This window comes from Numenius arquata, chromosome 11, assembly GCF_964106895.1.
Source record: "Numenius arquata chromosome 11, bNumArq3.hap1.1, whole genome shotgun sequence".
Lineage (NCBI taxonomy): Eukaryota > Metazoa > Chordata > Aves > Charadriiformes > Scolopacidae > Numenius > Numenius arquata.
Genome location: NC_133586.1, coordinates 23,233,595 through 23,248,317, shown reverse-complemented (window position 1 = coordinate 23,248,317; position 14,723 = coordinate 23,233,595). Strand labels below are relative to the sequence as shown.

The 14,723-nt window shown below is 48.1% G+C and overlaps 1 protein-coding gene across 5 annotated transcripts in view; it reads left to right on the top strand.

Moving 5' to 3' along the window:
* The window catches only part of CSNK1G1 (casein kinase 1 gamma 1), a 66,852-nt gene that overhangs the window by 32,071 nt on the left and 20,058 nt on the right, over nt 1–14,723 (top strand). For all 5 annotated transcript variants that reach the window (XM_074156502.1, XM_074156504.1, XM_074156501.1 and 2 more), the window contains exons 4-7: nt 1,539–1,690; nt 9,320–9,554; nt 11,645–11,730; nt 13,776–13,860. In XM_074156502.1, coding sequence (XP_074012603.1) covers nt 1,539–1,690; nt 9,320–9,554; nt 11,645–11,730; nt 13,776–13,860 — 558 coding nt within the window. The remainder of the gene's footprint in view (nt 1–1,538; nt 1,691–9,319; nt 9,555–11,644; nt 11,731–13,775; nt 13,861–14,723) is intronic.

The following is a 14,723-nucleotide window of genomic DNA, read 5'->3' as shown; positions in this document are numbered from 1 at the left end:
GTGCTGGCAAATTGATGGGTGCCATTGGGCAGATTAACGATGCTTCCCTAGATCTGTAGTAGGACTCCCAAGTTATTGTGTGACTGACACACTCCAGCCTTTGTGTTTCTCTATTTTACCACCTTGACTCGTGCTGGGCTGAGCTACCTGAGCACGCCGTGGAGCAGGCACAGCACTGGCCACTTACACAAGCAGTTTAATTCTGGTGGCTGATAATCAGTGAGGGGCTTTGCTGTTTTTAATACGGATCTCTTATGTAAATATAGGTGCGTGTGTGTGTTTACTTAAAACATGCTGTAAAATTTACAATCCCTATCCTTTGAGGTCCCATGCAGTATAATTCATGGTGCTCTGTATGACTTTGTAAAAAAGGCTGGGTAGGTAGCAGGCTCCCCGTGCTGAGCCTTTACACTGAATGGCAGGGTGTCCTGTCTTTGTGTGTTGAAGCAAAGATGTTGTTTTGACATAGGACAAAACCCTGTATTTCAAAACAAACAAAAAAAAAAAACCCTTCCATTCTGTTTTGGAACTGCTTATGGCATGTAGACTGGAAATATATTATAATAAAAAGAGTGTTATGCAGCTTGATAGTGACGCTGGGACACTGAGCGCCTGTGCTAGATGCTGATTAGAAAAATTTGCAGTTAGCCCTGCACTGAATTCCTCCCTGAATGGGCTGGTCTGACTGTTCTTTCAGACTAAAAGGTAGTTCAAGGAGCGCTGCACAGCTTCAGACACCAAGGCTGTTTTTTGCCTTTTCTGGTGCCTTTCAGAAAGCTGATCCACGCAAAAAGCCACTGTCGGCTGAGTATAAATATTGCCTGCTCTCGTTGAGAAACCCATTGCTGAGCTGTTGGGTGGGAAGGGGATGCTCTGACTCCTGCCAGTCGGGTGTCAAGAGATTTGCGTATGACTTCACAAAACGCTCTGCACGTATGCTTAATGACTGCGAATCCTTATTTTTATGTGGTGATGGGTCAAAACTTAAATCTTTGCTCTATTTTATAGGAAAACTTATTTTTTTCCCCTTTTCTTGTAAGCGTAATAACAGTAAACTTTGTGTAAGGGTGTGCTGGAAAACGATGACTACATATTATCTTGGTTGAAAAAGCAGCCCTTTTTCGGACATGCCTCATTTTCTGCAAGGGCTGTCACATCTTCCAAGCTGCTCAGCCGGGTGCCAGCCCGCAGCTGGGGTTGTGCTCTGCCTGGTGTGTAGTGCAATGGAGGGGACTCTGCATCTCCTTACATGAAGTCCAAGCATTTATGCTGCCAAAGCTCGATGCTTTCATGTGGTCGTGTGATGGCTTTGAAATCCATTTGTCTATCCGAGGGTGTAGCTGAGCAAAGCCTTCACTGATTTGGCCTTGGGTTCATGCACGGTGTGTGCTGAAACTTATTTGCTTGCTGGGCACCATCAAACAGACGGGACACTCGAGAGGTAAAAATAAAGCCTCTGCCCAGTGAAAGATTTACACTCAGAAAGAAGAATATTAACGTCCCGCTGACTGATTTCAATTCTTTTCATATTTTTCCAGCGGAAGGGCTTCCCCAGGTGTATTACTTCGGACCATGTGGAAAGTACAACGCCATGGTACTAGAGCTGCTTGGTCCTAGCTTGGAAGATTTATTTGACCTCTGTGATAGGACGTTCACTTTGAAGACGGTATTAATGATAGCCATCCAGCTGGTGAGTAACGGCGGGCAGGGCTCTGTCCGCAGCCCCCACGATGCCAACTCGTGTTTCTGTCAGCACTGGGATAGCTGAAGGAAGGGTTGGTGCAAGGTTTGGGAATGTCTGTTGGTTGGAGGGAATCTCCTTCCATCATAGAATCACAGAACGGTTTGGGTTAGAAGGGACCTTCAAAGATCTAGACCAACCCCCCTGCCATGGGCAGGGACATCTTTCACTAGACCAGGTTGCTCAAAGGCCTTGGCCTTAAACACTTCCAATGATCCTCTTCTTCTCTGGGCAACCTGTTCCAGTGTCTCACCACCCTCATCGTAAAGAACTTTTCCTTATGTCCAATCGAAACCTGCCCTCTTTCAGTTTAAGAACGTTGCCCCATGTCCTGTCCCTACAGGCCTGGGTAAAAAGTCTCTCTCCATCTTTCTTATAAAGAAAACTTCTTGGGTTTGAGAAAAACTGTTGCTTATGAAGGGGAGGTCAAATTATGCTTATGAGCAAACTTGCTCCTTGCATAGCAGAACCAGTGAAGCTGGATTCCTATGGACTTGTGTCCTATGTCCCCTACACGCTCCTGCCCCAGTATCTACCCCGGCTCCCTCCCTCTGCTTGGACATCCCCAGAACATCTCATTTCTTACCCACTCCCCAGGACACAGGGAGCACAACACCCTCCCACGCTCCTACCAGTTTGACTGGTTTGGTGCTACCAGGCTGTTCATAGACTGAAACCTCTCAGAGTGATGGGAGCTGAGCTCTCCGTAGCCAAAGTACCAGCACTCAGGGTCTCTTCCTTGGTCAAATTTGGTCAAAACTGGCCAATGGGTTTAAATGACTAACAGCTGGAAACTGGTAGATGTATGAGCAGCATCACAGAGCCCCTTATTTGCCTGAAAACAAGAGGAAACTAAGCTGAGAGTGGTAGCTTGGATTTGTGTTCGGATTAAAAGTGGACGATGTGAAAACTGAACATACTAAATGCGATGAGTGAGCTTCCACGAGTGGGTAGGGCCAGTCAGTTACCCTTTCCATTCGGCTTGCTGTTTTTCAGCCCATGGTCTGCAGGTGCCTAAGTGACTCAGCAGAGGTGGGACTGTCTGTTCACGTTAATGGATCTGTGGATAGCAGAGTTGAAATAAAGAGAAGGTGGTAAGGGAGTAGGGAACACAATCCTTTCTCAATAAACTGCTTTGCCCCAGCGGAATCGCAAATGGAAAACTGAGGTCCCAGGTGCAGAAGTTTGGACAGCACCTACCTGGCGTTGGGTTCATGAAGTTGTCCTCCTACCACTGAGCAGTCTAGTTTTGTTGGCTTTGAGTGTTCCTTCGTTGGTGGAAAACCAATTTATAGTAGTTTTTAATTAAATCAAGTGGCAACAGATGGCAAAGCCTTGGGTATAGCTTATGTGACCTTTTGGTTGTAAAGATGTAAAATGTAAAGATGGGAATTTATTCCGGTGAGACTGCTGGGGAAATCAAGATTGTCACAACAGGTTCCCTCTGCTTTTGCCAAGCCCGAGGGCTGCAGATTAGCTCCATACTTGAATGGTCTTCACTGGCATCATCTGCTGATGTTGTGACCTCAGCTGGCCTGCCAGCTCATCTAGACGCTGGTACCAGTTTGAAAAACAGATGCTTTGGGTGATGTAGGGGGACACCAAAAGCAATTGCAAATGGAGGAGTTGATGTTCCCCAAAAGGAGCAGGCAGTGCTGCTCCTTTTGCCATGGGGAGATGTTTTAAGACCTTTCCAGTCTTCTCAGGAAGATTACATGAGTTACCAGCTTGGAGCTTATGCGTTTAAGGAGACAGATTTAGCATCTTCTGGTGTGCCCCATCCCCTTCCCAGGCAGGTTTCCTGGGAGAAGGGCTCACCTGGCCCTCGGAGACGTGTTTTACAGCTGGACTGCAGTGAAGACTGTTCACTCCAGTCACAGGGCTTTGGGGGAAATGGTCTTGGATTTATCTTAGTTCCTACACTAAATCATTGTAGTCACTGTGTCACACTCCAATGTGAGAGACATGGGAAAGTTGAACTGTCAAATTCAGTGGATTCACCTCCATAAGTTATGTTTTGCTCCTGCTTTTGAGCCGCCAGGCCTGCTTAAGCTGCTGTGATTCTCACCCCAGGCCTGAGGAGACATAAGACTTCACTGCCAGAAGCCAGTGCATTGCACGAGCAGCGTTTCTCTCCTCTGATGCTTGACACGCCTGGGAATGAAGCCCAATATCCAGGGAGTCTTCCAAAAAACTGTGAATGGCCCGGTGCCACCCAGACAGTGGAGGAGCACCCTGCCCTGATGTAGGGAGTGAGGGACAACTCAGCACATTGCAGAAAACTACTGCTCCGATTTGGTTCTCACCAAAATGTAAAATTATTGAGTTTTTTAGCCCAGGAAGACCACCCAAAGGTAAAGCAGTGCTAGTCTTCTGGGAGGCCCCTCTGCAGCGTGGGGCTTGGGGAGCTCCCAGGAGGTGACCCCAATGATGGGAGTCACCTTTGCGTTGCCTCTGCAGCCTTGGGCTCCATCCCCTCTGGAGAGGGAGGAAGGAGAGCGCTGCTGTGCATGGTTTTGCATTGGAGCAGCAACACTGGCAGCAGGGGGATGTCAAGTGTCCCCCCTTTTGTTCTGTAGATCTTTCTCCCTTCCTGTGATGATCCCCATGTCTTTAGGAGCATCCAGTCCCTCCTCTGCTGTTTGTGTGGTCCCTTTTCTTTCAAGGTCCCATTTAGCTCCCTTCTCCCCTCTCTCCCTCCTTGAGCCTGAGCGTCGCTGCAGCAGATCTCCAGCACACCTACACCTGTGCCGCATGCTAAAACTAGGCAGGAACTTCAAATGTGGTGTGGTGGCACCTGGTCTCCTTTTTTTGTGTCCAGTGGTCAATTTTTAACCAGAGGCATCCCTGAAAGATGTTTTTTAACCTTACGTGCTGGTAAGATTGGCTGGTCTTACTTAGCTTGACAGGTAGCAGCATCCCAGGACTGGGGTGGATCCTTTAACTCTATCGATGTTAGAAGAAAGAAAAGCCCTCTAGGAAGGAGAAACAAATATATCGTCATTGTTTTAAGGAGTGTTGCTTGTGTTTATGGGAGAATCTAAGTACGGTTTTACATCAAGAAGACTGTCCTGGCTGAGGGAGAGAGAGGCTGGGCAATAATGAGTCTTCAAGAAGAAGGAGAACCCTGTTTTGGAGTCTTTTTAGATGAGATGACCCAGTAGGAAGGTCTGCCTTGGCAGGGGGTGACCCACACAGCCCTCAGGTTTGTCACCAGGCTTGCATGTACTTCTGGTCAGCGTGTGTTCTGTTCAGAGCTTGGGTTAAATCAGAAACGCTCTTAGTCTAATGCGCTGTTTGGTACCTCTCAGGGAAAACCTGCGTTGAAGGAGTCCTCTGTTTTCCTTCCCCAGTGGAGGTTTTCCAGCTCTGATATTCCTTGTGCATCTCCGATGCTTCATGCTGCTGTGCTCAGAGCATCGAACTGGAACTGCTTCCTCCATCCTCCATGTGCAGCTCAATAGATAGAGTGTCCAACGTTCCCGAACGAAGCAAAGCTCGGCAATTAAAAACGTGTTCAGTAATGTCAGTCCCTAAAGCCCATAAACTGGACGTCATCTCAGGGCTTTGCAGAACTGACTCGGTGTTTGGGTTGGGGGAGAAGGCTTTTTCTTCAATTTTTCCCTCTTAGCCAGGTCCCACATGTGCGATGCTCTCTGGCAGCTCAGTTTTGTTGGGAGTAAAGGTTATTTTCACCCTTGCTTTAAGTGCTTGCTGTCAGAGACAAGGTCTGTTGAGCCAGGCACTGTGCAAGTTCTTCTGGCTGAGATGTGGACCAAGTCATGGTGAAAAGGTTTTTGACTGATGACCATCAAAATCATCCTGTGTAAGAGGCACTGTCGGGGTTCAACCCCAGCCAGCAAGTAGGATCAAGCAGCCGCTCGCTCACTTCACCCTGGTGGGATGGGGGAGACAACTGGAAGAATAAAAATGAGTGAACTCATGGGTTAGATAAAGACAGTTTAATGAGTAAAGGCCGCGCACACAAGCAAAGCAAAATAAGGAATTCATTCCCTGCTTTCCATCACAGGCAGGTGTTCAACATCCCCAGGAAAGCCGGGCTCCATCACATGTAACGGTGACTTGGGAAGAAAAACACCATCACTCTGAACATCCCCCGCTTCCTTCTTCTTCCCCAGCTTTATACACTGAGCACGACGTCGTATGGCAGAGAATATCCCTTTGGTCACTGGGGTCAGCTGTCCCCACTGTGTCCCCTCCCAGCTCCTTGCGCCCCCCCAGCCCTCACTGTCGGTGTGGGGTGAGGAGCAGAAAAGACCTTGACTCTGTGTAAGCGCCGCTCAGCAATAACTCAAACATCCCTGTTATCAACAGTGTTTCCAGCACAAATCCAAAACACAGCCCCATACCAGCTGCTGTGAAGAAAACTAACTTTACCCCAGCTAAAACCAGCACAGATACCAAAACAGCCTTTAAAAAGGAAGAAATGTTTATCTCTGCTGATCTGATTTATGTTCAGTTTGTGTAAGAAGGGCACAAATTTATCAGGAGGGTCCAGAGATGAGATTACCGGTGAGATCAGATCCTCAAGAGTTACGTTTTGAGGGAAAGAGGGTTCATTGCGCTTACTTCCTTGGCAGGAGAAAGGAAAATAAAAGCATGGGTTTCTTTGGCATCTGATTAAATGTCACAAATATCCTCTCGTTTCTCAGCTGCAGCGCAGGGGTCCTGCTGTGTGCCAGGAGATGCTCTGCCCCCCTTGGGGCTTCTCCCACATCTGAAATGGAGATTTATGGCTCAGGAGATGGACTCGGCCGGCCGTGGCTGTGGAAATCCTGCTTTGATTCACAAGCAGAGTCTCCCATCCACCCCTGGTGTTCCTGTGCCCTGTGATAAAATGCCATAGTCTGTTCTTATTACCATTAAAATAACAGAGTAGATGTTAACGCTGCTTCAGTCAGTTTTTCCAGTGTCAAAGCAATTCCAATAGTTAGTCCCAGCTCTTTGCATTGGTTTCTCTGTCCATAGAAGAATTAATGCACAGGGATTAGAGCCTGGAGTTCAAACACAAAGGAGTGGGCATCGTATCTCTGCATCCAGCACGTTTCTGCAGAGGGAACTCTGCGTCTCCTCTTGTTCAGCTCTGCTGTGGGCCTGAGCCAGGCCGAGGTCACACTGGCACCACTCGTTTCTCCGCAGGCAGCAAGCCTGGAAGGGTGATGCAGGGCAGATAATCACCAGCTCCCCATCAGTAGCAGCCACAAGCAGGGTGAGGGTCTTGTCAGGGTCAATAAAGCATGGAGGCTATTCTGGGAAACGTCTTTCTGACTTGGAGAGAGCATCTTTTAGCCATTGTTGGCTGCGCACAGCTCTCCAGCAGCACGTCACGAAGCATCCAGGCAGGTGGAAGTAAAGAAGAAGGAATATGACAGAACCAAAGGTCTCTCTGTGTGTGTAGTGGAAGCAAAAAAGCAGGTAAATGGGTATCTCCAAGTGCTGCTGGAGCGCATCTGTTCATCTGGCCTATGCGACTTGCTATGGGGTTTTAAGGAACAAAAAAAAAACGCTTTTTTTGGGCAGTGCAATTGCTGTTGGCCATTTCAACAACTGAGCTTCTCTGGTGGCAGGGACAAATCAACTGAGCCAGTCGGGCTCTGTTTGAAAGCTTGTTATGTATGGAGAGGCGAGGAAAGGCTTTGTTCCACTTTTAAGGGTTGCATCTTAATTTGAATTGCCTCCCGACTTACCTTTTTGTCTCCCAGCCTGCTGCTGTGTCCTGTCAATGATTCAAAGCGTGAAGAATGGCTGAAGTCCCGAGCATCTGCTCTGTTCTGCATCACCCTATAATTGATTAGAAATAATGGCTGGTAGCCGTGAAACCCATTTTCTCAGCACATCGAAGTAAATTGCTACTTAGAGAGGGGGGGACCAGCAGCACGTGCTGTTACCTTCTTTGAAGAGCCTTTGAGAAAGTCCTATTTTTTAAGACTGATCCACCTGCAGTCGATTTTTTCCTGTCCCCTGCCCTCCCCGTACAGCATTTTTTATTTTATAAGGAGCGCTGCCCCCTCCTGCCTGTTACTTCTTTCCGAGAGGTGGAAACACAGCAGATTTTCCTTACAATAAGATCTCTGATAGACCTCTGGGAGCAGGATGGAGCTCCCACGCGCGTGGAGCTTTCAGCAAGGTGTGGATCCAAGATCTGTAAAGAAAAGAGAGATCTGGGTTTGCCAGTGAGGATGTGTCTGGATTCAGAGCGAGAAACCACAGAGCAGTTGGGGTCTATTGGCCCTCGTGGTTGAGGCAAGGGGAATGGTTGGAAGGGCTGACATGGGGTTTGGTCACCAAGCTGGTTTTGGTGATCTGCAGCAGCCTACGCTCCAGCCTGCCGCATGCCGGAGGTGAGGAGCCACCCTCCCAGTAACAAACCAGAACCGCTTGGGAACCAGTGACTCCCCTCAGGGAGCTCCCTGGGGGTGAGCGGCTGGTGGCTCTCGCCTTAGATGTTCCCCAGTTCAGACAGCATCACGCCGTGAGGTCCACCGCAGCGGTGCGGCAGTGACCTCTGTGGACTGACGCTCATTAGTGCAAAATTTGGAGTTTGCGAGAGCTTTGTGATGGTGTCACGGGTCGGAATGCAGATGGGTAGGTGGCCTTTCCAAAGAAACATCCCCCTTTAAAAAGCTGCTGTGCAGTCATGGACCAATACAGCCACAAGTGGGAATTCACATGTTTTCATTTAAAACCTTAAAAAATGAAAAGTTAATAAATGAAATGAAATTGGGAATGATTTCCAATTGGAATCACTTAATAAGTTAGGAACACAAAGGAGAACTGCTCGACAGCCTATTGGAACTTCACCTGCAATATATTTCATTTCAAAAGCACCATAAGGATAAACATCTGAATAAGGTGTGTTGTTAGAGGGGAAACGGCCCCCCATTGCCCTGGAAGTGGGGTTCCTGCCCTTTTACCTTCCCTGCCAGTCACTCTGCCAGAACAGTGTTAGTCAAAAGCTGAAAAACATTCCAGCTATTCCTAGTTGACAACCAATGAGATTAATTATTCTTTTTAGTCAGTGTTGAGGATCATGAGGCTTCTGCCTGCCCAAAAATCCTCCTCCATGAGGAATCTGGCGTGTCTAAGACACCATATGGGTCGAGGGAGGAAGGCGGTAAGACACAGAGCAACAAGGAAAGGCTGTGGCCAAGGGAGGAGCTCTTGGTAACCAGTTTAGTGTGTTTAAAATCAATACAAAAAGGCTGCTGCAATTCCCAGGGGAATCCTTCCAAGAGCTGGGTCCTGGTGGTAACATTTCAGAAACAGCCCTTGCGATTTCTATAGGAATAAAGTCAGGGAGCACAGTGCGGGAGCCAGGGAAAGGAGGGGATGGCAAGTTCCTCTTCCAGCTCTGCATCGGAGGACACAACCCAGCTCTGTTGGTAACTTCTGCCTCGGTTCGCTCCGACTGTCGTTGCGTTTCTCGTAGAGTAGCTGAATGCTGAGGTAGCTCCAAGGAGACGCTCGGGGATGGGCCGACGAAATCTCGCTGCCTCGTTAGCTGGGAGCACGGTAGCCAGTCTGCTTGCACCTAACTTCTGCCTCATCTTTTTGCAGATATCTCGGATGGAGTACGTGCATTCGAAGAACCTCATCTACCGAGATGTCAAGCCAGAAAACTTCCTTATTGGCCGGCAAGGCAATAAGAAAGAGCACGTCATTCACATCATAGACTTTGGATTGGCGAAGGAGTACATTGACCCCGAAACCAAAAAACACATACCTTACAGGGAACACAAGAGCTTAACTGGAACGGCGAGATACATGTCCATCAACACTCATCTTGGCAAAGGTCTGTGTGGTTGGTGGGAGCTCGCCGTGCCATGTCCTGTAGAGCTCCAGTGGTGGCTCTTTTGTGCCCTTTGAGCTATTTGTGAGCCGTTTAGTGCTGTGATGCCGTTTACAGTTGTGAGGCTTTCCCCTCCCACCCTGTTTTAAGGAATTGAGACAGCTGAAGTCACAGAAATGTTGGAAGCCTTGTAATTACAGTGTTTATTAGGAGTTATATAGCTGGTAGCAACCCTGTGCTGATAAAAGGCAAGTAGGCAGGTAGTAATTGCCACACTAAATGATGACCAAATAGATTTTTATAGCACAGCTACGGATTCAGGTGGCAGAGTTGGATGTTCCCTAACCTAATAATTGGCTGGAGAAAATGAATGATTTAACTACTTTTAAACCTGGCTTTCATCTCCTCGCCTCACTGCCTGCTTTCGTACCAGAAGATTACATTTCTGTGGCTGAAAGGCAAAAGAACTTATTAAATGTTTGGGTGGTCTTTGAGTAGCGTCCCAGCTCTGAGATCAGGGCATCACTGGAGAGGTTGCTGGCTTTGGGGATCAGGAGGGATGAGCCCAACTTCTAATTTTGGAAAACTTGGTGAAGAGTCAGGAGGGGATGGGGGAACGGGAAGCCACGGTGGGAGCAGGCTCAGGAACCGCCAGTGCCAGGGATGTGCTCTGTGGCAGGATTCGGAAAGTAAGATCCGCTTGTGTTTGAAGTGCACCATGTGCCTTCTGTAGGACCCTTTTCCCTGCGGGTTTTGCAGCTCAGGCCGTGGCTCAAGCAGGGGAAGGATCAGTTCTAGGGGGTGTGTTTGAGGAGGAGAAGGTTGGCTACCAGCCCTGCAAGGGGCTGTCTCTGTCTCTGCCCAGGGGTGTTTCATGGGGTGATGCTTTGCTGGTGAGGCCAACCCAGGTGGAGTCAGTCCCTTCACATTTCAGGACCGAGCAAACTAATGGAGTCTGATTGCAGTTTTTGTGGAAGATGAGTGCACTCAACCATCTTCCTGAGAAGTTCATCTATATTGTATTTATTACCCAGGACATCATCTTTTTTTTCCCCCTTTTTACCGCTGTATCAGGGTAACCTACAGGAACTGTCATCTCAGTTCCCTTCTGCTGAGCGTTCTCACCCCCAGCATCTTTCGAGGGTTAAATTTGCTGCTGCTCGTGAAGAAGAAGTCGTGCTGTGCAAAGCGCTGCCGCTATCTCCCCGTCTCCCCGTGCAGATGCTGCAGCACCAGGCACAGCTCACACCATTTGTCGGGGCCTGTGGGCTCCGTGACTCCATCCGCTTGGGATCGCTGCTGCGGAGCACGTCACCTGCCTGCCGGGGCAGGGGGGAGTTTGGAGGAGGGGAGGTGGCATCAAATCGGTCTGTGAGCCTGGGGAACCCACGTCTGTGTGATGGCACGGCGGCGGTCCCATGCTGTGCGCTCCGGATTTGTTGTTCCGTCTTGTATCCTCCCTTGGGATTTTTTGATACGTTTTGGTTGATTATTTTAAGGATGCTTTTTCCTTTGGCTTCAGGCCCCACTTCTCCCCGCCTCAGTTATGATCATAACATCTGCATGGCAACAGCAGCAAGTGTTTCACAAGCAAAAGCGGTGCTGGAAGGAGCTATTTTTGGTCTGCTCTGATGTGATGATCTGCAGAAGAGATTGGGAAAGGGCTGACACTCCTCAACGTGGTAGTTCCCCGCAGCTGATCGCAAGCGTCCCCCGCCTCTTCCTGTATAATTCAGAGGAAATAATGTGGATAGCACCACATGGCAGTTGCACCATCAGCACTGGCAGCCCAGAGTAATCCTAGGGAATGGCTTTATTCCTCTCAAATTAACACCTCCACCTCTTATCTGTTCTACCTCAGGCTGGACAGTATGTCTGACAGTTCCTGTGTTACCTCATGCCTCCTAGCTGATCTTTACGTATTTTATGGGGTTTTGTAACGGGTTCTAGGTATTTTTGCACAAGGTCCGAGTTACCGACAGCAAGTGAACTTCCCTGTGATACCTTTATCTCAGACATAGGTGCAGCTGCTGATCAGATCTCAGACCCGTTCCTGCAGCTGCGGCAATAATTTGTCCTCTCTTCTGTTTTAGAGCAAAGTCGTCGAGATGACTTGGAAGCCCTGGGCCATATGTTTATGTATTTCCTCCGAGGCAGTCTGCCCTGGCAAGGATTGAAGGTAGGTTTGAGTTTTAGGTTTTGCCCTTTGAAACTTTGGTCTCTGTCCAAACAAGAATCTGGTGGGGAAACGTTTGCAAAATCCAGCCAGAAACGCTGTTGTCTCCTTTGTGTCCTTGAAGTCTGACGACGAGGCCATAGCTTCACCTACAGGAAACAGTTTAAGATAGAAATATGTTACGTGTCACTTCGAGTTACCATTAACCTAGCTGAATTGGTACCAGTCTGGAGAGAGGATGCAGCGGAGGCGGATGAGGGGCAGGGACAGGGACAGCGAGGAGAGAGCCCCGAGCTGGAGCACGACTGAAACACAGAGGTTGTTTATGAAGTTCCCGTTACGGCACACGGTCCCCCAGCTGCGTCTGAGAAACATGTTTGTAACGGGAGCAGTTTGATGGTTTCAGACGTGCAGATGGACTTCAGCTTGAAAGAACGGTTTTCTGGCAGAAGTGTTGAGCTTGGCTTCCCTCCAGAGACTCCGGACACTCAGTGCTTAGAAGTTTATGAAATGTCTTGTACAATGGAGGGCTGCGAGCAACCGGGCTCCAGCAGCTGCGGCAGCAGCCCTCAGCTGGGTTAACTGCAGTGAGTTACCTGCTGGCCCTGAAGCTGTCAGTAGCTGCATCTTCTTTCCTCCATCCATTTCCTGATGATGATGCTGCTGTGTTCAGCTTTGGAATTGCAGTGAGTGAAGGGATATAATTTGATCAGGTTAGGAGAAGGTTTATGAATGAAGACAATAACTGCTGTTAGTGCTGTTGGGAAAAGGAGAGGAGCTTTTGGGCTCGTGAGCAGAGTGCTGCCGCGGGCAGGGGCAGTGGATTGAGTGATAGACCTCCTTAAGCTGCTTTGTCACCATTTATCCAGAGTTAGTCTCAGCTTAGCCTTATCAGACGTGTGCCAAAATGTTGGCAACGACTCATAAAAGCAAAAAAAGGGTTTTTCAGGCATGAAAGTGATTCTGAAAGAAATCATAATCTCTCCAGCTTTAAGTTCACACCTCTGTAAGTGTGTGTTATTCCACTATGTATTTTGTTTCTGGCTTATTTGTACTCATCTGCTTTAAATTAATCCTGTAAATTGTTCAAAAACAATTCCAGGTTTAGACAAGTCTCTACAAAATTTCCTCAGTTCAGTGCTGGGCTTGATAAAAAATAGTTGGCTGCTTCTTGAAGTCCTATATTTTTTCAGCTCCAGAACAAACACAGACTCTTCAGCTTCATCTAGAACTTGGCATCTTCACTCTGCTGCATTTCCTCAGCGTACACTTTCGGTCTCTGTTGTCTTGAGAGAACATCTTACTGTGCTAATTATGCTACTGGCAGGTCTAATTGGCGTATTTTGAAAAGGAGGCAATAAAACCCCTTCTTAGGGTGCCGACTGGAGCAGAGTTCTCTGCCTCAAGAGGTATTTAGGTGGGAAATCTAACTGAGAATCGTTTCATTTCTTTTTATGACCAGCTGTTTAATCAGTGCTGCCTGAGTGGCAGACACTTTGGGGGTGAAAGGAGAGGTAGTGTGGAATTTGGGAGGAGTGTGACTGATGTAAACTCCTTATCTGTGTGGTGGCATTCTATTATACACGGTAAAAACCCGACGTGCCCAAATTGCCGTTGCGATTTATCCGCTTTTACAGTTCTTTATGAAGGTGTTGGGGTTGCCAATGGCTCTAAGCTGAGGACTGACGTGCAGTCATAGTTTATGCAGCTTTATTTTCTTGCCCATGAAAGCTCCCCTGCACGGTCCTCAGGACTGGTAAGAAATTAGCCTCGGACACGAACAAGTGCCCTTCCTTACGAGTACTGAAGGTGTTTTGATGTCCTTGGATATTCTTTGCCAATAGCATGTAAAATGTGTAGGGAGAATTCCAACGGGGTAAGACAGGATTCCCATGAGTGTAGTCTAGGATGCAGTTCAGTTACAAGTAACGTCTTCTGATACCACCCAGAATCGGTGTTAAATACCTTGTTTTTCTTCCCATACAGCATGTCGTTTATCACATGGTTGAACTCTCTCTCCACAACTGTTTTGTCTTTGTGCGCTACAGGCTGACACCTTAAAAGAGAGGTATCAGAAGATTGGGGACACAAAGAGAAACACTCCAGTTGAAGTTCTCTGTGAGAACTTTCCAGGTAAAGCCCCGATGGGACCATTTGAGTGCAATTGGACATACCTCGTTAAATATGGTGGTTCTGAGCTCCTCTGGCAGAAAGTGTTTGGATAATGTTTATCCAGTATGTTGTTCCTCAAGTTGGGAGACAACTGGAGCTGCCGCTACAGATTAGTGGGGCCTGAGAGCTTGTGGCTGTAGGTTAAAATGACCATAACTCTTCTCATCAAGGAGGCTGCACAGGGCTCAAGTGCCTTGTGTTCCTGCTTTACTTCTTGCCTTCCTTCCAAAAGAAAGCCTTGTTAGTTCCTTATTTTCCCTCTCCCAAGTGACCATGTTGGATCTACCAAGTTAGTTCTTTTCCAAATGGAAGGTTTTACAAGGTGTTAAGATTTTAGGTGGGAGGCTTAGAAGATGATGTGTCTGTCATTGAATTCCACCTTCTGACAACCATTCTAAGGAGAGCGTTATTCAAAGTGTGCTTCTAGCTAAGCCCAACACCTATTCTCCAGTTAAACAAAAGCCTACCTCGGAGCTCAGAGAGCCGAGTACGAAGTTAAAGTCCTCCCCAGGTATTCTGTGGCCTTCACAGAGTGGTTTTGGTATTTTTTCTAGGAAGTGGAGATCCTGACACCAGGGAGAGCACCTAGGTCCCCACAATTAGTCCCATTCCTGTAGGAGCTGTTGTGTCGCATGGCTCTGTCCCAGCATAAGGGGCAGCAAGCCTGGAAGGGGATCATTGTTCACTCAGGTCATGCTAGTTCCCCAGATTTTTGCATCCAAAATGCACCTAGTTCCAAGCAGAACAGCTTCAGATTGGGTGTTCTCAACTCTTTCCTCAATGCTTCTTCCCCAGAGCTCGGTCAGACCTGCAGGTCTAGGCTG